We start from the raw sequence: 23193 nt of genomic DNA, 5'->3' as shown, positions 1-23193 counted from the left end.
CATGTGCAGTGGTGGGCAGGGATCGTGTGTGTGTGTGTGTGTGTGTGTGTGTGTGTGTACAGGTGTGCATGCACATGTCTGAGGATACTGTGGGCCTGCATGTCACTAGTAAGTAGCTTCCACGTGGCCACAACCATCACAGGCAAACCTCTCACTTCTGGCCCAGGGTAAAGGATGGAGAGGCAGGGAGTGGCACGTGTCACCACTTGTATCCCTCCTGAAGGCCTCTTGCTCTTCTGGGAGACAAACTGGCTGTGCCGTCTCCCTTCTTCTTCATCCAGGGCACTAGCCACCCAGAACATCAGGCTCCCACGGGGAGAAGGGGAAAGCAGGAGGCCAGTCTCTCCTCTGTATGTTCGAGGCTGTTGAAACAGCCCAGCTCTCCAGGGCCCTTGGAGAAAGGGTCCCGACTTCCTCACTTCTGAGCTACCATCAGCTCCAGCAGAGCTTCCCAGAGCTGCAGGCTGAGTGGGCCAGGCCTGGGGAAGTGGGCTTGGCTTCTCTCAGTATCTTCAACCCAACAGAGCCCCCTTTTCTGCTGGAGTCTGGCAAGTTTAGGAGTAAGATCCTGGTTCCCTGAAACTTCAGGAGCAGCACAGGTCAGGTGCCATCAATAGATACTCACTGAGCACGTAATAATGTGCCAGGCTCTGAGTTTGTGACCATAGTTTACCTGGCAGACACAAAAGCTGTCCTTATCAGTCTTAAAAGGCCAGGCAAGAAGAATAACTGATATATGTAAAATAGAAGGGGAGCCCTCTAATCTAGCAGGAGGTTCAGAAGATCCCCCTAGACGAAAGGTAAAGGATGTGCCGTTTGTCAGATAGAAAAGAAAGGTCCAGGCAGAGAGGGTAGCATGTGCAAAGGCTCAGTGATACAGAAGCACAAGAGGGATGCTTCTGTACCGATGCGCCCCAGATTTGAGGATGAGAAATAGTTTGAGTCTGCCTGGGGGAGTTGAGGGTAAGGAAGTCTAGTAAAAGGAGACGATGAAGGCAGATGACAGGGGAGGAGGTGATCAGGACAAGCATTGTAGCTGGTAAAAAGCCTAAACTACATCCCAAGAGCAATGAGGATTTAGTGAAAATTTAAAGTAGAGAAGAGGATGTGGTGGCTTGGTTTAACTTTTTAAATTTTTTTCTTTGTTTCCTGTACTGAGACGGTACCTAGGACCTCACACATGCTAGGCAAGCCCTTTATTACTGAGTTTGATTCCCGACTGTTTTAGTTTAGTTTAGTTTTGTTTTGTTTTTTAACTTTGAGACAGTCTCCCTAAGTTGCCCAGGCTGACCTTGAACTTGAGATCCTTCAACCTCAGCATCCCGAGTAGCTGGGATTACCTCTTTATAATCATCATGTACCTCAGTTTATCTCTTTATAATCATCATCCATGATGGAGTTCAGGAGCTGAGTCTCTTGGCTTTAACCTCAGAATCAGCAGGGGCACTGGCACACAATCCAACTTAAGTCACTGTCACCTCCCTGGCAACTTCCCAAGGCTGGCTTCTATGTGCACTCCTGACCTGCCATGTGATCGGGACCCAAGGCAGAGCTGGAGATGCTAAGTCTAGAAGAGGCAGTCAGGGAGTGAGGGGCTGCTTTGCAGGGCCCACCTTCCTCCACAAAGGCCCTGAGTCCTTTCCAGCCAAGCCTGAGTCCTCAACCACCCTCTCTTTGGTGACATCCCAGTCAAATCACCTTCCCTTCTTCTAGTGCCAAAAGGCCACGGCCCTCAAGGCCCCACAGGCCCTGGGCCCTGCTCCCCCAATCTTCTAGGGCTGGGAGGCCAGGAAAGGAAGAAACGTTTGGAAGTCACTTGCTTCATTTCCCACGTGGAGGAAAGGGGCAAAGTGGGGCCTCACCAGAAACAGAAAGCCCAAGATCAGCAGTGGTCCCGTCCTCTCATCATGGGCCTGGCTGTTCCTGCCTGGAACCCCGTGCCCTGCCCTCTCCACTCCACCCAGCTTTCCCAGAGCAGCCCCACTTCAGAATGCGACACACCACTCCTCCCCGCCCTGCCCCAGAAGCCCTGAAGAACAGGGTCTAACGAGCAGTAAGCACTCCAGCATCTCCATGGACGTGGAAAAATGTTTCCCTGAGCCCCACCCTTCCAGCTGCCCTCCATCTTCTATTGTACCTGAGGTCTGAGAATTGCTGTCTGTTCTTCTCTCTGCATACATGTCTGTCTGTCTCTCTGTGTCTGTTTCTCCCTCTGTCTCTCTCTCTTCCCCTGTGTTTCTCTTTGTCTCTCTATTACCATCTATATGTCTGTCTTTCTCTGTGTCTCTGTCTGTTTTCTGTCTTCCTTCCCCCATCAGGGAGTTGGGGGTAAAAATCCCCTAAGATCCCCAATGTAAAGTAACGTTGGATCTCGTTCTCTCTCCTTCCTCCCTACCTAATAATCACACTTGTGTGAAGTTGATGCTCTACATAACGAAAAGCGAGGCCTCCTTGGAGAGGGTACAATCAGACAATTTTTAAGATCATGGAGCATTAGACCATTCCCAACTGGGTTTACTAATCAAACAGCCAAATCCTTCATAACCAGCCAATCCCTACAGGGCAATTAAATCCTTCCCCTTTAAAACACTTGCCACACTGTCTAGGGACAGAAAGAAAAATTTGCAAAATTCATTTGATAAATTAGCCAGGGAAAAGAAAGGAGTGAATCAAGCTTTGTTCTTTTCATTTTTTTTAATTATGGAATTCACAATGCCTGAATAATGTTTAATAAGAACTATGAAAATTCCTAACAGTATTACAACACAACACAAAAGAATTAACCTGGTTACCGTGAAAAATTGCATATTTAATTAAGAACAGAGAGTTCAAAACTATCCAGAGATTTCCAAAGTGCTGTTGCCTGAGGGGCCAAATTACATGCTTCCAGGGCTGCTAACGGAGTTAGCGGTTCAGTCATTACCCAGGCGTCCCCATTAAGTGACTCTGGGCAGATGACATCAAATTCATTTCAAAAGCACCAGGAACTGAAGCATTCACTTGGGTAGTTTAAGGGAAAGCAACTATCCTGCTGGTACAAATCAGACCCCTTGTTGATAAAGGCAATAATTAAAGAATAATGTTAATTAGCTGCTTTTATTTGAAGAAAAGTACAGTAGTTGGAGGGCTTCCAGGCTGCTGAGGTGGGAGGGGCTCTTTCTGGAAGAAGGGGAGGCTGCTGGTGGAAGTGGGGAGCTTGAGAGCCCAGAGGAAGGTGGAAAGATGGCAGAGGCTGGAGCAGGGAGCAAGGCAGGGCCATCGAGGATGATGATGGCTGGCCAGCAGAGGGCCTGGTCACTCCAAGGTCCTCCAACAGGACAGCTGGGAAATCAAGGAAAGATGGTGCTGCTGGCACCTTGGGTACTGTCATGGACAGGGTCACTTCCATCATGGTGGACACTGGCAAAACTAGACCTGCCTCTTCAGTCACTTCTAGTCACACTCCCTCTATATGCCGATGCTTCCTGCCACTCCCTCCCCTCAAATAACTTCCTGTCACACTTTCTACTAGTCGATTTCTGCCACACCCACGCAGCCCACACAGCCCTCTGTGACTACTTTTTGCTCAGTCCTTGCCTGTCACACTCAGCCAATGACTCACCATTAGAAGATCGTCTTCTCCAAAGATGGCTGCCACAGATCTCTCACCACTCAGACTCTTCTTGCAATCTAACCATGACACTCCTCCAACAAGAAAGGAGGCTAGGCCTCTCCTTTTGGGCCTGTGCTGACCACGGCTATGGCCTTGACCAGAAGTAACCCTTGTTCTCTTAGAATGCAGTCATCACACTGTGACAACGTGCCACACAGTAGGACCATGCAGACAGACCATACACTGGTGCCCTCTCGGGTAGCTGAGGTTCACCCACAGTCAGCACCAGCTGCCAGATGAATGAGTTGAGTCACTCTAAACTGAATCTACCCAGGGGAAACCCAGATGTCATGGAGAGGAGACAAGCTGATTCAGCTGCCTCTGTCCTCACTCCTGATTCACAAAGTCTGTTGAGTCCAAGAGCTGTTGTACCCCACGAATGTGGTGGCTTGTTACACAGCAATACATGACTGATACACAAGCACACACCATCATGCTTCTTAAGAAGTGCCTCGTCCCTAGCACTGCCTTTCCTCACATACCTACCTGAGAGGCCCAGCACAAGAAACAGGCCAATGGATCTGATCCCCAGTCACAAGAACTCTCAAAGAAAGCCATAGCGAGCCTCTCTACCTTACACCTCAGCTCTCAAAAGCTCCGAATCCTTCCAGGGCTTTTATGTGCAGTGGCAAGAAGGGTGCAGCAAATGACATGGTCTAGCCACAGAAGAGAACCCAGGAAGCCCCATCCTACGGAAGACAAATAGAGAGACCCTGAGCAGCTAAGCACCTTCCCCCAGGGCCAAGGGTTCACATCTTCCAAGTCCTAGGAAAGCGTATGGTTCTCATTAGGCCGCAAGGCCAGATCTCCCATAGCGTAGAAGCATACTTAGGCCAAAGCCCACTCACCTGCTGGGTGTTGGGCTAGCCTGTTCTGCTAAGGGCACCATCCTGGGTAGGGCAGGAAAAAAGAGGTGACGATGAGATAGCTAAGGTCACCGGGTCAGTTGGAGGGTGGAGGCAGGAGCTGGACCTGGGTCTTTCTCCTGCCACTCTGGGAGGCAGCAGACCTCAGCAGGCCTCACCCACCTTCAGATGCCAAGCTGCGCTATGCTGTCCTGCTCTTCTCAAGAGTAATTTACTTCCAGAGATGAATTTCCCAAAGTAGGCCACGGGCTGTGGGACAAACCCCCTTGCTCATGGAGGCTACCGAAGATGTCCTCTGAGGGACAGGGGCTGGCTCAGCTTGCTCCCAGACTACTGGCCTAAGGGACCTGGGTCCAGCAACCCCAGGAGGTGAAAGGCAGGAAATGGGCCTGGCGCTTTCTAGTGTCTCCTGCTATGGTAACCAGCTCTGACCTTGGTCTCTGGGCCTGGACATCCGGGCTACAGTGTTTCGTACGCTCCCAGAAATCCTGGCCATGGTCCACACTCGTGCAAAGCAGTTCTGTCCTCTGCATACATATCCTCTTCATGTGAGACCCAAAGGTCAGAAGGGCACACACATGGCTTCTGGAGAAGAAAGAGAGATCAAGACAGAGCAGCCACCTCCTAACTAAACACAGCCTCTGCTTTGGACCTCAACAGACATAAGAGGCAGAAGGGCTTGTGTGCAAAAACTCTGCAAGTAGATTGCCTGGCTCTGTTGTATGACCTTGAGCTAGTCACTCAGCCTGTCTGTGCCTCAGCTTCCTCTTCCGTTAATGGGGTATTAACAGTGTATATACCATCGTGTTGGTATGGGAACAAAATCATTTAAATGATGGTACTTAGGAAGCACTGAGATGTGCCTAGCACACTGCTACCTTTGCTAGGTATTTGTTAAATTAAAAATAAACAAAATTTAAAATATTTTAAAAGTTTAGAGTTTCTCTCATCCTTGATCATGTAAATTCCAGCTGTTTTCTAAGATAACAGCACCAGGCCAGCTGTGGTAGCACACGCCTGTAATCCTAGCAGTCGGAAGGCTTAGGCAGGAACAGTGCCGCAAGTCTGAGGCCAGCCTGGGCTACAAAGTGAGTCAAGACCAGTCTGAACTGCATAGTGAGACCTTGTCTCAAAAAGACCAAATAATAATAATAAGTAATTAATTAATTAAAATACAGCACAGGCCAGAAAAGGCCAACTCACTTCCATACCAGTCACAAAACTGGTGCAGCTGATCCCCAGAATGAGATTGCTAATGCATGCAACTATGGATGCTACACAGGGAGCCACACAGGAGGTGTGGCAGGGGTTGTCCCAAACGGGAAACCCTGTTATCTACTCTGCATGAAATGTGGGCCCAAGGACACCAACTCTCCCCCTCACGCTCTCTGGTCAGGCCAGCAGACACTTAGTGCTCGCCCATCATCTCACCATGCACTGCTCCTTGTAGTAATGAGCTCATGATCCAACGGAAGGACCAACAAGGAACTGGGGAGCATCTGGTGGCCGTCTCCTAGCTGTCATGCAGCCAGTGAGTGGAGCCAGGCTGTCTGGCAGGAGCCCCACTCTGCCCCACATCAAGCTGCTGCCCTGGGGTTTCCCCCCACCCTAAGGGATCAAGCTGGGCTGTGGAGGTGTGGCAGGTGCAAGGGCTAATTCTGTGGAGGCAGCACCTGGTGGCTGGCCCCACATCACCTCATGTTACCTCCACTGCAGCAAGATCAATACTTGGGGAGTCGTGCTTAGCTTTGGGGAAATCATTAAATGCTACACTAAACTAGTCAAAAAATAATTGCATAGCAAAAAGTCAAAAAGAGCTCTGCCTGAGAGCACAGGCACCCAAATGTGTACACACACACACACACACACACAATGACACGCGAAGGTGCAGGCATACACAAAAGCACACTGACATACATATGTGCACCCAGAGATACTCATAAATGGGCACACATTCAAAGACACACACTCCTACATAAAACACATTAGGATATACACACACAAACATGCAAACACTCACAAACACAAACATACTTGTATACAAAGACACAGGCATATGCACATAAACATGTAAGTTCAGGCTCACTATACTCACAGCCATCCCTGCCTGTTCAGCTGAGTGATATTTTTGAGGCCCACTACGTGCTCGGTCCTCTGCTGCTCCGTGTCCTCACAGAGACTACAATCCACACCAGAAAGGCAGGTTTAATAGTAACCCTTGGAGCTATGGCTACACTTCACTCAAAGTGTGCCAAAGGCCATAGAGATGGGGTCCAGAGACCACAGAGCTGAACAGAGGAGCAGGGAAGCTCCCAGAGGTGACACTGAGCACAAGCTGAGGTGGAAGAGAAGCTGCTGAGGTGAAGAAAGGAAAGTGTTGCTGGGATGAGAAGTGGGGCAGGGAATCTACAGGAAAATGTGTGGATGGGATATGGAGGGCACGGGAAAAGTGGTTCAAGATCCAGATCAAGAACAGAGGGCATAAAGGAATCAAATGAATATAAATCTGTACCTGATTCTGAAAAGATGAAAATGGTTAACTCTAAAGCAACTACAAACAAGAACCTTTAAAAATAGCTTTAAAAAATTAATGAAATTAAGATGTTACACTAAAAAATTTTCACTCAATGCAAAAGAAAATAGTAACAGAGAAACAAAAAAGTCATTAGACAAAAATCAGAAAGCAAAATGGCACATATAACTCCACTAATAATGCACTAAATGTGAATGGGTTAAACAGTTGAATCAAAGGGCAGAGGTTTTCAGGCTGGATTTTTAAAAATGATCTGGCTATATGTTGTTTATCAGAGATGCTTTAGATTCAAAGACATATATGGATTGAAAGTAAAAATCTCCAGATAGCTACATTATCTAAACAGCAGCCATAAGAAAGTGGTGAATATAAAAATATCACATAAAACAGACTTTAAAATTAGAAGAAACTGTTATTAGAGAATGAGGGATAGTTTCTAATGAATCTGAGGAAGATTACAAATCTATATGTGCCTAATGAAAAGAACAGCAAAACACTTGGAGCAACAACTGACAGAAACGAGGGGCCAAATAGCCAATTCAACAATTACAGTTGAGACTTCAATATTCCACTTCCAACAGTAGATTGAATGAGACATTAGATCAAAATCAAGAACAGAGGGCAATGACCAGACATACTGAGCCTGGAAGATCATGTTTGCGACTTTGTCTGAAAAGCAGCACAGCCATTGGAAATGGTTCTTACAGACTTGTAAATGATTGCAATAGCTGCTGTGTGCCAGAGAGCAGAGGACAAAATCAGTCTAGGAAGGCAAACTGGCAAACCAAAGTCCAGGGATAGTAATGGGACACGGGTCCAAGTGCCAGTGTGAAAGAGTAAGGGGTAAGGGACAGGATGCAGGTGTATAGGAGGTAAAGTCTCAGGATTTAGTGAAGAATTTGATGGGGGCAATACAGTGGGGAGACAGGATAGCTGGAGGCCAGTAAAGAGAGTGAAGTTTTGATTTTCTTGAATGGAGGCATCTTTAACACAGACATTTAGAAACTATTAATAGGGACAGAGAGAGAGAGAGAAAGGAGGGACTGAAGGAGAAAGGGTGACAGAGAGGGAAGAGGGGAGGAGAACAGGGAAGGGGGAGAAGGGAGGGAGAAGGGAGAGGGGGATAGGGAGTGGGAGAGGAGAGAGAGAAGGAAGAAACAGGGACAGACAGATTCAGAACCCAGAGGTGGAAAAATGGAGAGCTGGGGTTGGGAGAGACAGTCATGTTGTGGATACAGAGAGATTGCAGAGGGGACAGAATGAGAAGAGAGGGACCTTGGAGGGATCAACACACTTAGAGGTCAGCCCGTGTAGAATGGGTCTGAAAAAAACACAAAGAAGTGATCCAGGCGATGGGCAGGAAACGAAGGGAACACAGCCAGGAGGCCACAGTGGGGGAGGGCCTGTGGGATGCACCCCTGGTGCAGTATAGGTGGGAGATATAAAAATGGAATGAGTAAAAGGTGGTGGGTTTCTCTGCCTCCTCAGAATGGTACACCCTGTGCCTCATGTGCCCCACCTGCAGACTGGGAAATAGTCCAGCAGCGCAGGGGACCACTTCTGACAGGCTTCAAGTACCACGCAGAGGTCAGGCACTATTGTTCCGCACAGTGCAGGAAAACCAGCAGCCACCTGGAGATCATCCTGTCCACCTCTCAGTCACAGGGCCTCTACCTCCAAGTCTCTCTCTAGTACCTTGCTGGGCTCCAACCTGCTATAGGGCAGAGGTGATGCTTCCTTGACCTTTCAGGCCTCAGACAGTAACTCTTATGAGGTCTCCTTGGGGGCAGACTGACTGAGACCAGCTACCCACTGCCTAGGCTAGAAGAGAGCATCACTGAATCCAGACCAGCTGGGCTCTATGTCTCCAGAACGCTCCAACAGCCCTTTGCCCACTCTCAGGCCTGTGAGGCCAGTTCTGTCTGTCCCTTTGGCTCTACAGCTCCAGGCAGAACCTTTAATGGCTGTGCAGCCAGTGCTACTTTGGGCTTATTTTCCAAAGCTAATTGCTGCACCAGTTAGTAAAATCCTCAAGAACAAGGACTGTTCCCACCATCTTTGCATTACTGGTATACACTGAATCAGTGCTGGACGGCTACAAGCACGGTAGAAGGAACTTACAGATAATGGATAAGAAGGTTGCTAGGAGCTAAGTAAACGAATGAACAGAAGAATGGATGGATGGATAGATAGGGTGGGTGGGTGGATGGCTAAAGTCACTGCCAATGGGAAAGTAGATGAATAATCAAATACAGATGAATGATGAGTGAGCAGACTTATGAATGAACAGGTAAGAGAATGCTGGATAGGTGGTGGGTGGGTGGGACGATGCACAGCAGGAGGTGATCACCCAGCCCCTACTAGACTTCCCATCTGTAAGCGTTCATGGTTTAGACAAAGCCAAAGGTAAAAGTATTTCTTTTCATTCTACACCCCGGCCTTCATCTCCTGTGGTCCCCTAAGCAGACATCCAACCTCCCTCCCATTGAGAACATTCCCATATATGAAGGCCAGGACACGGCTTCTCGCACCGAGCACCCTCCTGCAGCCAGTTCCAGTGGTCACAACACCTTGGTCATCTCATCTTCTCACGACCTTTCCCAACAAGCAGTGCCTGAGAACACATTGGAAACCAGGCCCACAATAACCCAGAGACAAAGGGAACTTCTCAGACACAACCCTTACTGCACCCCCATACCCGCCTCGCACCAGCTGTCTCAGTGAAGGGCGATACTCTGGTCCACTGCATGCTTGTCACCAAAGGCTCCAAACCCACAGCTCCTGGCCTCGGGTACAAGGGACAAACAGGGGCTTCTTTGTACAGGGGACTCCTTGTTTCTCAGGGGAGTGGCGCTTCCACCTTATTGGAGGCATCAGCATTTATTTCCTCTTGGCAAACTTCTCAACACCCCAAGGCCGGAAGCTGCCGGTCCTTACACCGCACTTCCATGCCCAAGGCCATCAGGTCACTAAGAGCCTGTCACAGGGACTCTTCTGCAAATGTCCCTTCCCTCCCTTCCATGCTCCCTCTAGGACCCAAAGATGAATTGGATCCTGTTCCTCCTTGCTTTAAACTATCTCCCCACTTCCCTAAGAATAGGACCCTGCCCAACCCAACGCCCTACTGAAGTTTCCAAGGGTCCGTGCCACAATCTACCTCCTACTCTGACCTCATGGCCCCTCCCCATCCTGTCCTTTGCCCAGTCACACTTGTGTGCCAGGTTGATTTCCACCTCAGCACCTTGCACAAACTGTTCCTATAGCCACGACTCTCTTCTGCTTGAAATTTGCTTATGCAACTCCTCATCCTCCCCACAGCCTGAATGTCATGGACTCAGGGTGGCTTCCTGCCTGGCCTCCAGCACTCTGATAATTTCTTTTCTCCATTCTTTCCATGTTTGCACTTACACACTTATTTCTTCAGCTGGCCCCTCTACACCCAACACTTGGCACTGTGCTGGGCCCAAAGCACATATTTGATAAGCATTTGCTATTGAACAAATGTCAGATTCAGGGCCAAGACACCAACCAGGCTATCTGGGTTAGAGTCCTGAATGATCCAGATCTTCCTGGACCTCAGTTTTCCTCATCTACAAAATGGGATAATACTCGTGCCTACCCAAAGTGGTTGCAGGATTAAACGAGAGAACAGGGTACTGTAAGTGTGGAGTACAGAAAAGTGAGGGGCATCAGAGGCCCAGGGGCCACTTGTAGGGCCAGGCCTTGCCCTGTCTGCTCTCTGCAACCCCAGCCAAGGAGGAAAGCTGTGCCGTGAAAAGGTAAGCGCCAAACAGAAAATGTACAGTGGTGCTGGCACAGCCATGGGAAACGGGTGGGGTGCCAAAGTTAGTAGTTAAAAAAAAACCTAAAAAACTTTTTTAATAAAGCCTACAAGTCTATCTCCTTCCTTCTTTATCAACGACACGATTTATTGACCAGGGAGGCCATATTGACTAAATAAATCTTGATAATGACCACGGCAGCAATCAATACCTGCTTATTATCAGCCCAGGCTGAGAATTCCATCTTGCGGAACCTGGGCTCGACGACAGGGGCGCCACGCAGCTCGGGGGTCCTGCAGGCGGCCATGATGGATGGGCAGGTGGCGCTCATTTTCCAGGCTGGGAGACGGGAATGTTCTCCATCAATAAAACAACTCCTGCCCTGTGCCGCTCAGGCTCTGAGACTGGGATTCACCTCCCTGTGCTAACAGTGTGAGTTAAGTCTTTTAAAAAGAAAAAAAAAGAGAAAAATGCAAGTATAATCTCTGAAGACGACAACAGCCCTCGGGAGAGGACCAGGAGCGCAGGCATCAGCTCCAGATGGACAACCCTGGCCAATCTGGTCAAGAATGAGGATGTGGGTGACCAACAGACCTGAATCCTAGGCTGACACCTAGGGCTGGCACCTGCTGGCAATGTGGCCTTGGATGAGTTCACTGAGCCTCAGTCTGCTCAGCTGTAAAACGGGAACAGCAATTGCTTCTCTTTCCCAGGGCTGCTATGAAAATTACTGGAGATAATGGCAGTAAAGGGCTCTGCATTCTACCTTGCATGGAATAATGGTACACAAGTTATTGGCTTTAGAGACTGAGGCCTGCATGAGCCCCTCCAAGGGTGACCATCTGTCCATCAAAGACAGCCCCGGTCTTACCAAGGCCAGCCTGGACCTCCCAGTGGTGCTTCTCAAGGAGGAGCCTGCCCACCTGGCTGGCTGCTGGGTCTCTGTGGACCAGCCTGGGGGACCCTAGTACTTATAAGGAAGGCTAGGTTTAGTCCTGAGCTGTGGGGTGCACTGGGGTGCCTGTGATTGGCCCAGGTGAGCTGCTCCTCCTGTCTGACCCCAGTGTCTGGGCTCCACCTCTAGCTGACCAGAGTCCAGGAGGGGAATGACCACAGTGACAGTGACAATCCTAGTAACGGTAAAAATGGATGTTCTTGCTTCCTGGGGAAAAAGCATGTTCCAAACTGGGTGTGACAGGCCTTCTGTGCTTCACCAGATCCTTGCAAAATCCCTAGAAGGTACAGACTGCATTTAATGCCAACTTTGCAGATGAGGAAACAGGATTAGAGAAGTTCAGAGAGTCCCCAAGGCCTTCTAGTAAGAAGGTAGCAAGACCAAGGTCTAAGGTAAGGTCTGACTGCTCCAAGCCCATGCTCACTCCAGATGTTTCTCCCAAGGTGACTAAAATTCAACCAGAAGTGCCCTCAGATTTTAATGACAATAATACTTGCTAGTGAGGATAACAAACTGCTCAGTAATGGTTACCACTCAGCAAAGACTTACATGTGCCCAGCCCCAGGCTCAGTGTCTATATTAAATTGTTGCTCTTTATTTCTTACAATCCTTGAAGAAAAGTACTTTTGTCTCCAATAATTATACATGAAAAGCTTCAGAAGGCAGGAGTTGGTCTTTGGTGTCCCCTGCCTAAGTTCCCAGGATCCAGTCAACACCTGACACCCAGTAGGGGTTGACAAACAGTAAACAAGTGAATGAAAAAATGGGTGGCCTGTCCTGATGGTCCAAGAAAGCTCCACATTAGGCAGAAAAACAGAAACTGAGGGAGGAAAAGCATTATTAGCCCAAGAGGAAGACAGGATTGATGTCCTGTTCTCCCACCTGTTCCCTCACCTGATCACATATGAGGAGGCTGAGAAAGGAAGCCTCTCGCCCACCCCCAACTCCACCCATTTCCAAAGCGTGCTCCGCTGATCAGGTGGACCAGTGAGCCAGATGTGGGACAGGAATGTCATCTGGCAGAAAACATCACCTGGCTGTCCTATGTCCCCAAAGACAGCCATCCCACAGGCTTCAAGAATCTGCTTTGAGCTTTCTTTGGCTGAGGTCACCAAACCGTCACTAATGGCCCACAGCCTGCCGGCAATTAATTAATGGATGTATTAATTAGGATGGGAGCCACCTCCCAGACTGGAATTGGGGTCACCAGTTTCTAAAGCGAGACTGATGAAGCTAAAGATAAACCTTCACTTGCTGCAGGCATGAGGCCCGTACCCAACTGCCAGACTCAGGGCAAGTGACTTTCAAGAGCCAGGAATGGGTGAAGGAGCTGAGGAGCTGAGAGGAAAGCCCTGCCTCCACCAGTTACCTACAAGGTGGAGTCCAGAGCACCTGCCCAAACTCGGTTTCTGTGGCATTCAACCACCTCATCATGTAAACATCTGCTCAGCACTTACTGTGTCCCTGCCAATCCCAAGGAGGGAGATAAGACTAAATGAGTGAATGAATGAATGGACGTCACCACATCGGATGAAGCAGAGGAAGGAGACGAGGAAGGTTACTTTGGAAAGAGCAATGAGGGCCTTTCTGATGCAGGAACATCTAAGCAGAGTGCAACAGGCCAAGGGAAAGAGCCATGGAAATGTCAGACAGTGTCGCGGATAGCGGGAGAGCAACCCTGAGGTTAGAACAGGCTCGGTGTCTTTGAAGAACAGTGAGGGGGACAGAGTGGCTTGTGTAAAGCCAGGCAGGACTACAAGGAGGAGATACTGAGAGGATGGTAGCAGGAGGGAGGACCTTATCACCCAGAGCCTGTGGGCCAAGGAAAGACAGGCCACAGGAGGAGACCATGCTGGGAGTGACAACTCCTCAGCACTCTGACAAGATGCTTCAGGGCCCTCGACCATTCTCCAAACAACCAGAGCTTTATACAGACATAAGCCTCAATTCATTCTTCCTGGGGAAGTACGGCCCTCAGAGAAGCAGGCAGAGCTGGGATTACATGGCAGAAAAATGTGTCAGGGTCAAGACCTGCACCTCCTCTGGAGGAGGCGCGGTGCAGGAGAGAGGGAGAAGGCGGATCCACAGGCAGGAGCTCCTGGATTGCATGGGACCAGCAGTCTCACAGTGGGGCAGCAGGGGCCAGTTCTCCCGGCTGTAGTCAGAGCCACATGACACTCTCTTGGCCAGCATCAGGAGAGTCCATTCCTACCCCACCTTCCAGATGAGGAAACGGCCTGGCATGGTGGTGCACGCCTGTGACCCCAACACTGGGGAGACTGAGGCAGGAAGAGTGCCTCAAGGCCAGCCTAGGCTATGTAATGCATTCAATGCTTGCACTGCATAGGGAGACCCTGTCTCAAAAAGACAAGACCAAAAAACAGGGGAAAACAAAATGCTCACGGGTTTAACAGGAAGGGGCAGCACTGGAACCGAAATCCTGGCTGCCTTGTGCATGCACAGTCATGAACTAGAGCTGGGAGTTGCGGGTGAGAAATTTGCCAGCAGATCAGGAAGTGGGCTGAATATCTTACTTAAAAATAAGTATGTGATACCCAAGGCTTCTCTAAGGCTTGACACTATACAAAGTGCCACTCAGAGTTCACCAGGAGCCATTTCATCCTCCATTCTTATCCCCAGCTGACAGATAGCAAGAGTGAGGGCAGTGGCTCCAACATCTGCTCAGCCTGTGCCTTGCCTCACTGCTTCCTTTTGTACTTTGCTTGAACCATTCATTCTTCAGTCTACCTCAGGGCCTTTGAACATTCCATTCCCCATTCTAGGATGCTTTTCCCTGACCTCAACTTTGACATCTCTGCTGAAACGCCAACTATTCTAAGGAGTCTTCCCTTAGGCCTAGACTCAGGAAGTTCTTTGCCACATTGTGCCTCAGGATTTTCTCCCAATGTCTGATTACATTCCTATATTTGTCCACTGACACATGCACCTGCCTTTCCTTTTGTCTGGGGGCTTGACAAGAACCAGCATTCTGCCTTCCCTGGTCATTATGGTATCTCTAATATACATTTATTGCTTATCATATTATGCTATTTATTACATTTGCTATTATTTGTGTAGTTATGAATTATAATTTTCAGTTCTACCATGAGTGGTAAATACACATTTCTGGAGGAAAATCAGTATCAATTATTATTAATCATAACATTACATAGCACTTCACTGTGAAGACACAGATCTTAGCACTCAGCACATATCAACTCTGTCTTTACAAAAATCCTTAATAGCTACAATATTATCCCATTTTACATATGAGAAAACTGAGGTTCACAAAGGTTAAGTGACTCCTCCAAGATCATGCAGTTCAGAAATAGCAGAGTTGGGGTGTAAAACCAGGCTACCTTGCTCCAAAGCCCATGATAACTGTCATGAAAGAAGAGGCAGGGCTTGATTCTGCAGCCCGCACCACACCTCCTGAGGCATCTGGACTGACAGTGTTCACGGAGGGCAGGAGTCACTCCTGGAAGATATCCCCACCAGCTTGGCCTCTGAGTGACCACCTCACTCAGAAACATCGGCCCCTGACTGGGCAGCACTGGGAACCCCTGTGGTTTCCCTGTCTGCAGCACCCGCACCCAAACAGTCGGCCACGCCAGTCAACTGACCATAATGGCTCCTAGGGAGCTATTTACCCTGTCCACTTTGAGGAACGCAGCTCGTGAAGTCTTAAGCACCGCTGGGCTCTGAGAGTCTGAGGCAGATGACCAGCTCAGGCCAGAGAGGCCGAAGGATTGATTTTTTTCTGTCTTTCTTTTTAATGACAAATGTGTATCTAGAAACTGCTGTTTCATTTGGCTGAACTGAAGGATGGTGGAGCATAGGGGGCAGGCAGGGGTCAGAGCCGGCAACCCCAGATCTACTTTGGGCAGGGGAGTAACCAAGCTACTGGGGAAAAACAGACACAGCAGGATCTGTACTCCACCCCAACCGCCTCTCTTCATGGGCCTGTTAGGGGTCTTTTGTCTTGTTTTAGAAATGCAGCCTCTGCTGACATTAGGCACTTGGAGAGGCAGCCAGTGACCTTGATGGCCAGTGACCTTGATCCTCTGAGATCCCTACAGCTGGCCCCAACCCATTGTGGACCTGGAGCCTTGGCTCTGCTTGAAGACCCTTCTCAGTCCCCGCTCCCCTGCTCCCCTTCTCGGTGGGACCTGCCCAATGTTGCCAGAGCTCCTAGGCTGGAAGGAGCACTGGACATCTGCATCACTTAAGTGTTATAAATGCTGACAACACCCATAAAAATGTTTTTAAACACTGCAGTAATCCAGAAAGACACTTCCGTGGGCCAGTCACAGCTCCCCATCTGACCTCTGTGGTCAGAGCTCCAAAATTACAAGACTTTCCATACAATAATCAGTGCTAGGCTGATACAGCAAACCTCCAGTGGAGTCAAAGGAAGAAAAAACTCCCACAAGAAATCTCTAAAACAGCTTGCAGGTCCCAAGAAATCTATCAACCACTGTTTATTTGGCTTTTTCACCTCCTCTCATGCTCCAAAAACAAAAACAAGAAGAAATAAGGCCCTTACAAAGTGTTAACTGTATGCCCCATACAGTGCTCAACACATTCATGGGCAAAGTAATTTAATCTTCCTGGAGACTATTAGCAGTTCCATTTAAAGATAAAGAAAAGCACAGAGAGGTTAAGTGATTCATCCAAGGTCACAGAGCTAACAGGTGACTGAGCCAGGATTTAAAGCTGGCCTCTCACTACCCTGACTCTTGGTGCTTCCCTCTTGAGGGAACAGATAAAGAATTAAACTTTCAAACTAAGTTTGATCCACATTAATATATTTAGCTGAAAAGTGGGCTTGTCTGGTAGGCCACAGCCTCTATGTAGCTATCTAGACACAGGCCGCTAGAGCAGGGTTAGCGAACTACAACCCTCAGGCCGACTCCCCCTGCTTGGTTTTATAAATAAAGTTTTATTGGCAGACAGCCACACCCACTCATTCAGGTTGGCTAAGGCTGCTTTCATGCTTTCTAAGGGCAGAAAGTTGTAACAGAAACCTATGGGCCACACAGCCAACAGTATACGATTATGTGAATCTTGGGTGCTGAAAGAAGGTTCTGAGGTCAAATCCAAGGGAAACTGAGTGTCCCAAGCCGAGGATGTACATTTGCATATTACAGCAGGAAAAGTTATGGAAACCTCTTTAGGCTAAGTGGACAGGACTTTAGGGTTGAGACTGAGTGAAACAGAAAGAACTAGCCCTGGGAAGACGAGTCGCAGGCAGGGGAATGTGCAGTAGGAATGTGCTCCGTGTGATGGAGGAACAAACAGAAAGCCATGGAAGGCTACTGTGGCTGAAACAAGTGAGTCTGGGGAGAGTGGTTAGACAGGAAGCCAGAGAGGTGGGAGGAAGCAGAGCATGCAGAGTGCATCGAGAGAAGCAATTGGGATTTGAATGTATGCATGACAGGAATATTCTGTCCATATCCTACAAAACAAAACAAATCATTTTTGTCGAGTTCGTGGAAGCTTAAAAAGCAAGTTACTCCATTCTAGACATAACTTATTGTCTCAAAAACAAAAACAAAAAAACTTAAAAGGCCAGTAGACTCCTACTGTCAACAACCACCACGGCAGGTTTGGGGGCAAGGTCATTAGAAGACTACACGCTTTGATGGCCCACAGGCAGGCCAGCCTCCTTCAGGCTGAACACATCCTGGTAGGCGGAGCAAGCTTGTGTGCTGCATTAAGAAACGGGAGACTTGAGACATTGGATGATTCCCCCAGGAGTGTCAGAGGCCACATGAACTACAGTTCCTGGTCCTTCTCCCCCTGCCAACCACCTCCGCCTTCCCCGACACCGTCCACACAAGCCACTGTCATAAAGAGCGAGCACCCGAGGGAAACACACTCCGACTCTCAAGGCCAGAGTCAAAGGCAGGCCTCACTCCCACCCCTGCTCCACCCATGCCAGGCTGGGCTGAATGAGATAACCAGGAAGCAGCTGAAAACTCAGCCCTTGCACAGAGCAGCCCAGAAAACCACAGTTTGTGGGCAACCCCATCTACCATCAACCAGGCCCAAATTTAGCACCAGCCAAGGTGCTCACGTGTGAAATCCTATCTCCTGGAAGAAAGGTTACCACGACAGAATGTCAAGTTCGGAGATAGAAATTGCTTTTTAACAGAATAGTTTTTTAAAAAAAGAAAGAAAGAAAAACCACCACCAGAAACAGTTCCCTCTAGTCAAAACAGCTCTGTGCTCATCTGAAATAACCCACTGAGACGCTGATGTGCTTCTTTGGGGCTGTTCAAGGTTTCCCAATTTTCTACAGTGAGTTCGGACATTGAGAAAAGAAATTCCAAGACCCCCAACAGCAAAATCAGTGCAGGATGAGACATTGCTCAGTTTTTGCCCGCATTCCAGGGGGGAACCCATCTTTGGGAAGCAATTTCTGGCAAGTTGAGAAATAAGAATTTTAGGATGCTCAGAAAAGACTGCTGAGAGCCTTAAATAAATACTCAACACCTGTTTCTAGTTCTCTTTGCAGAAAAAGTCCACTGGGGTTGGTCCACACGAAGTGGAAAGGCATTTGGAGTGGGTCATCTGCTGGCTGGACTTATAGGAGCGGAGCGTCCAGGAGTCCCAACAACCATTTGGTGTTTTCCCAAAATGCTGCTGGAAACACTTCCTCCCTCTGGGTCCCTCCTCTCCCTATCACCCCTCCGACCTTCCCACAGCCCTGACCTCATGCCCAACCTCCCACCTGCCCGCTCCATGCCAAGCCCCTGCCTACTCAGGCTCCCTACCCCAACAGCAATCCTACTAGTGTGAAGTTTCTAAAGTTAGGATTCCGCCAACAGAGCTGATAGCTTATTTACTGCTGTCATCTATAGAAAGAGGAATTTTGACACATTGTTAAATGATAGCACATTTAGATAAGTCAAGCTGTCAGAGGCTCTAATGGATGTCTAAACTCTCTGTGGCTGATACGTAAAATTTATGCACTTCAGAATATCATAAGGTTATAATATTTTAATCACATCTATGCTCTTTTCTAAACTTTTGAGTAGAGAAAAACAGTCCATCACGTAACATCTCGCTCTCCCACACCAAGACACGCATGTGCTTGCGGGGAAGATTCTGCAAACTCCTTAGAGAAGTGCAGCCTCCCTCTTGCAGGTCCTGTGGGTCTTCTTCCTTACTGCTGACACTTTTAAGCAGAATTTGCCATTTCCTCCAAAACTTGTACTGAGTGGTTGCACCAGTCCAGAAACACAGATGTGCATTTGGACCGTGGGCCCTCATTTAGACTGCAGGCCCTCAACTCTTGCTAGTGTGAGGAACCCTTTTCAGAAGGGAAAGAAAAGACAGTTTGAGAGACTAGACTCACAGCATTGTAAAAAAAAGTGGCAAAGGAAAGCAGAAAAAAGAAAATCATAAAGGTATGAATCCAGTTACGACAATTATACACAGAAAAGCCATAAAAGAATACTGCATTAGTAATGTTCACCATAAAGCAATCTTATAACCAAATGAAATATGCCCAGCATTATCTGTGGATGGAATTTTATTTCTTCTCGTTTCCTGAGCTGCTATAGAAGCAGAGGGAGAAAAAGAAGAGAAGAAAGGAGGGAGGTGGTTTCGGAGGGTGTCAGAGTCAAGTACACGGGTCAAATCACCTTTACCATCAGCCCCAAAGTCCCTACCCTTGTTGACTGAGTTGCACCGAGCAGAAACAGCCCCACTGTGCTCAGAGTCATCACTGGAAGGAATAAAAACTGGACCATTTCCTATTTGAAAAATATATACTTCTGGAAGGCTACACTCGGGGCTGGCATAAGGTCACCTTTCTTGCCAGGATGGGATGGCATCAGCAGTGTGATCCTACCAAAGGACACAGGACCACTATTGCTGCCTTGGCCACTTTACTGTTCAATAACCAGGCTTCATGAAACCAGCCAAGCTGAACTCCAAGAAGGAAAGCCCGCATACCTCCTCACAGGCAGCCAGGCCAGAGCGGGGGCCCAAGGCTCTCAGCCTACACCAAGCTGGGCTGGGTACCTACCACACTTGCTCCTATCTCAGAACAAGCCAGTAGAAGTTTTTCCTTCTCCCCTAGAAGAGGAGCCTGGAGAAGGAAAAATGAAAATCCAGTGTAATGAAGGAATCATCAGCACTATGTACCAGAGAGGATCCCAGGCGAAAATGCTGAGGCTCATAATCCGTTTCCAACAAAAAGGCCACCAGGGAGAGTGCAGGGAGCTGTACCCACTGGGCAGGGGACAGGGAAGATTTCAAATGCGGGCAGGGAGCAGCAGATGTGCTGGCCTGAATGTCTGCTCTGCTCGCCACAGCTGCCACGTTTATTTCCCTGTGCAGTAAAAGTGTTCAGCCTTTCCAACTCCCTGGGGGCACACTATCTACTTAATATCGATGTAAATGAGCCCCCCCCCCAGAAGCCTTCAGTTTTGTGCCTGACACAGCCATTGTTTTAATGAGCAGCTCCCACCCTGCAGGTACCCTTGTTAGGGGAGAGGTCTTGGCCCAAGGGGGTCACTGTCACCTGGACAAGCCTCTCCACCACCCCTACCTCCATCTTTTCCAGTTTAAATCTGCTTTTCCATCTCAGAATCTTTTAAACCCCTAACAAAGGGTTCCAAGATTCCAGGGAGTCCAGCTGGAATCAAGATTTGGGTGACCTCAGCAGCCCTGCAAAAGACCCCTGAGCAAAGAATAAAGAGAGTAAGGTTTAAGCCTCCCCAGCTCAGAAATTAGCACCCTGGGAGCCGCACCCAGCCCTCAATACCCAGCCTAAGCCTCTCCTCAGATGCAGCCCCAGCTCCCCGATTGAAAACGAGTTATCTAATGAAAACTGTGTTAACTGACATTCCTGCCGATCGGGAGCAAATACCAGTGCTGTAAATCTCACCGCGGAAATTTTCTCCAGCCCAGAATAACAATAGGACCCTGCAAAGGGCTCTCGCCAGCTCTTCTGGTTTCTCTCCTCTTGTCTGCCACGTTCTTGTCATTCCTTATGTTACAGAACATCAATCATAAATAAAGACGCTGTCCCCTAGCCTGCCCGGGTCTCATTTACAAACATTAGCAGGGAATACGATTACCATTGGCCTTCCGTGCCAAGCCCAATGTGGCTGCCCAACACTCTCTCTCTCTCTCTCTCTCTTTCTCTCTCTCTACTCTTCCAGAAGGACCACTTTAGCGTCCTTTAAATCAGTAAGCCCAGTTCACAGCCCTACCCCATTGCCCATCACCAAACTGTAGCCCCAGCTCAGTGAGGATCTGGAATTGCGAGGCACTCGCAGTTATTAACTGCATGCCTGAGTGCCCCGATTTTTCTCTTCAGCTCAGTGGCTTCGGGAGGGGGGAAGTGAGGAGCAGGGGGTTAGGAAGGAAGGGAACTGGAAATCCGTCAGGAGCAGGGGGGTGCTGGGACCACTTATGAGAAGAAACTTAATGAGATTTGCAGGCAGATTTTTAAAAATAAAGTGGGTCCCTTTTCATCTCCAGGCTGGGGCTGAATCGTGTTCCCCGAATGTCACAGCCAAGCAAAATGCTCGAATCCTCAGTTAACCACATCATTTCCCCGCCCCTTATTCTCGCGCACCAGTCACTACTGCGAGACTCCAGGGTTTGGGGGCCTTGTAGGGGAGCGTCGCATGCACCCATGGAATGAAGAGACTGAAGCTATGTCTCTAATGTGGGGTACTCTCTGAATTTACCCCTAGGCCTGGCTCCCAAAAGACAGAAAACACTCCCAATGTGGAGGAGACATCGACTCCCGGAAAGGAGGAATGGGGAGAAAGTGCTAACTGGGAGGGAGTTGCCCTAGGGAAGGACAGAGAGGGAAGGGAGGGAAAAAGAAAGGGAGAGACTGACGAAAGGGGAAAAGATAAAAGCGATGTGGAGAAGCAGAAGGCAACACCGAGCGAGGGAATCTCCCATTTAAAAGTTCCCATGGGCCCGGGAGCTGGCAGTCACCTGCTCCGCACCGCTCCGGGCTCAGAACAGCCCCCAGGCAGGAGCGCAAAGTTGGGCGCTCCCGGGCCCATCTCCACTGTTCCTCTGCATCTAGATTTGGGAAGGGGGAAAGCAAGAAGCAAAGACGAACCCCGAGACCCCGGCCCGAGGAGGAGCGGTCTGCCGGCGCTGGAAACCAGTCTGGCGGCGGCGGTGGCTCCAGCGGCGGCGGCAGCCCGGGGTGGCGGCGCGTCCCGGCTGCGCGACTAGGCTAGGCGGGCGGCGGCGGCAGCTGAGGTGCCGGCGGGCGGTGGGGCTCGGAGCCGCCTCCTTACCAACCCCGGCCGCCTCCTCCTCTCTCCTCCTCCTCCCTGCCCGCCAGCTCCCTCCCTCCCTTCCGAGCCCCATCCAGGCTCGGACAGCACGCAGCGCGCTCCGCGGCCTCCCCCGGCGCCGAGAAGTTGGGAGGTGCGCAAAGTGCGGCGCGCGGGTGCCGGGCGGGGGTCCAGCCAGTAGCCCCCAGCCGGGGGCCGAAGCCCCTGCGTTGCCCGAGCCTCGCCCGGCCGCTGCCTGCCGGCTCGCTCCCCTCATCGAGGACTCTCTAGCGCTTCTCCATGGTCGCAGCGGCCAATCGATGATTGAACCGAACAAAGAGCAGCGGCGAGATCAATTCCTAATACCTATCGATGGGCAGCGGGCAGCGGAGTCCCAGCGAGCCCTGGCAGCCGCCGCCCGCCGCCCCGGGGCGCCCGCCCACCCGCCCGGGGACCTTCCCAGTGCGCCCAGGGCGCGCCCGGGCTCCCCACGGCCGCGCGGCCGGCGCTGCCCGCACTAACCTGGAGTCGCCGTAGATCAAATCGCTTCCAATATTGAAACATCGATCCCACATTGGCGGCCATCTTGGGGGCTATTCGAGCCGCACACACACAAGAGTTTGGCTTTTCTCAATGGCTGCACTCAATATCCGGGCTGGACTCCCCCTAGCCCCGGGGCCGCCGCCGGCCGCCCGGGCCTTGCGCGCTACCTCCCGGGGCCCCTCGGCCTCCTGCCACCCGCTGCCCCTCGGCGCCGCCGCGCCGCCGCCGCCGCCGGGCCCGAGAGCCGTGCGCCCCCACCCCGACCCCCGGAGGGCGCGGGCGGGGCGCGCCGGGCTGGGAGCTCGGCGCCCGCCTGGGGGAGGCGGTCGGGGATGGGGTGGGAGGGGAGGGGTTGGGGGGAGGCAGCCTCGCCGAGAGGCGCCGGCGCCGCCGCTGCCCTGCTTGCAGCCGGCTCCCGGCCCGCGGAGCGCTCGCTGCATCTCCCCCCCAAGTCTGGGGTCGGTGTGCCGCGCGATTGCACTTGACTTTGGCTTTTTGCAAACTTATCAATACTGACGTAACGTGCTGATCAATGCGAAGGGAAGTTTAGGAGGGGGGTTACCGAAGGGGGGACGGGTGTGAGGGGCTGCCTGCCTT

At 50.2% G+C, this 23193-nt stretch overlaps 1 protein-coding gene across 6 annotated transcripts in view; it reads right to left on the bottom strand.

Annotated features, from left to right (window-relative positions):
* The window catches only part of Cux2 (cut like homeobox 2), a 232764-nt gene extending 209966 nt beyond the window's left edge, over window positions 1–22798 (bottom strand). For 2 of the 6 annotated variants that reach the window (XM_063225614.1, XM_063225615.1), the window contains exon 1: window positions 22576–22798. In XM_063225614.1, coding sequence (XP_063081684.1) covers window positions 22576–22638 — 63 coding nt within the window. In that variant the 5' untranslated portion in view covers window positions 22639–22798. Of the gene's footprint in view, window positions 1–21890; window positions 22088–22575 lie in introns of those variants that run through there. The other 4 variants (XM_063225616.1, XM_063225617.1, XM_063225620.1 and 1 more) reach the window with 2 other exon arrangements.
* Between the last annotated feature and the right edge of the window lie 395 nt (window positions 22799–23193).

The sequence above is a fragment of the Cavia porcellus genome, unplaced genomic scaffold (assembly GCF_034190915.1).
Source record: "Cavia porcellus strain 051 isolate PalLab524CR breed Dunkin Hartley unplaced genomic scaffold, mCavPor4.1 scaffold_16, whole genome shotgun sequence".
NCBI classification, from domain to species: domain Eukaryota; kingdom Metazoa; phylum Chordata; class Mammalia; order Rodentia; family Caviidae; genus Cavia; species Cavia porcellus.
This window is presented reverse-complemented; position numbering and strand designations above follow the sequence as displayed.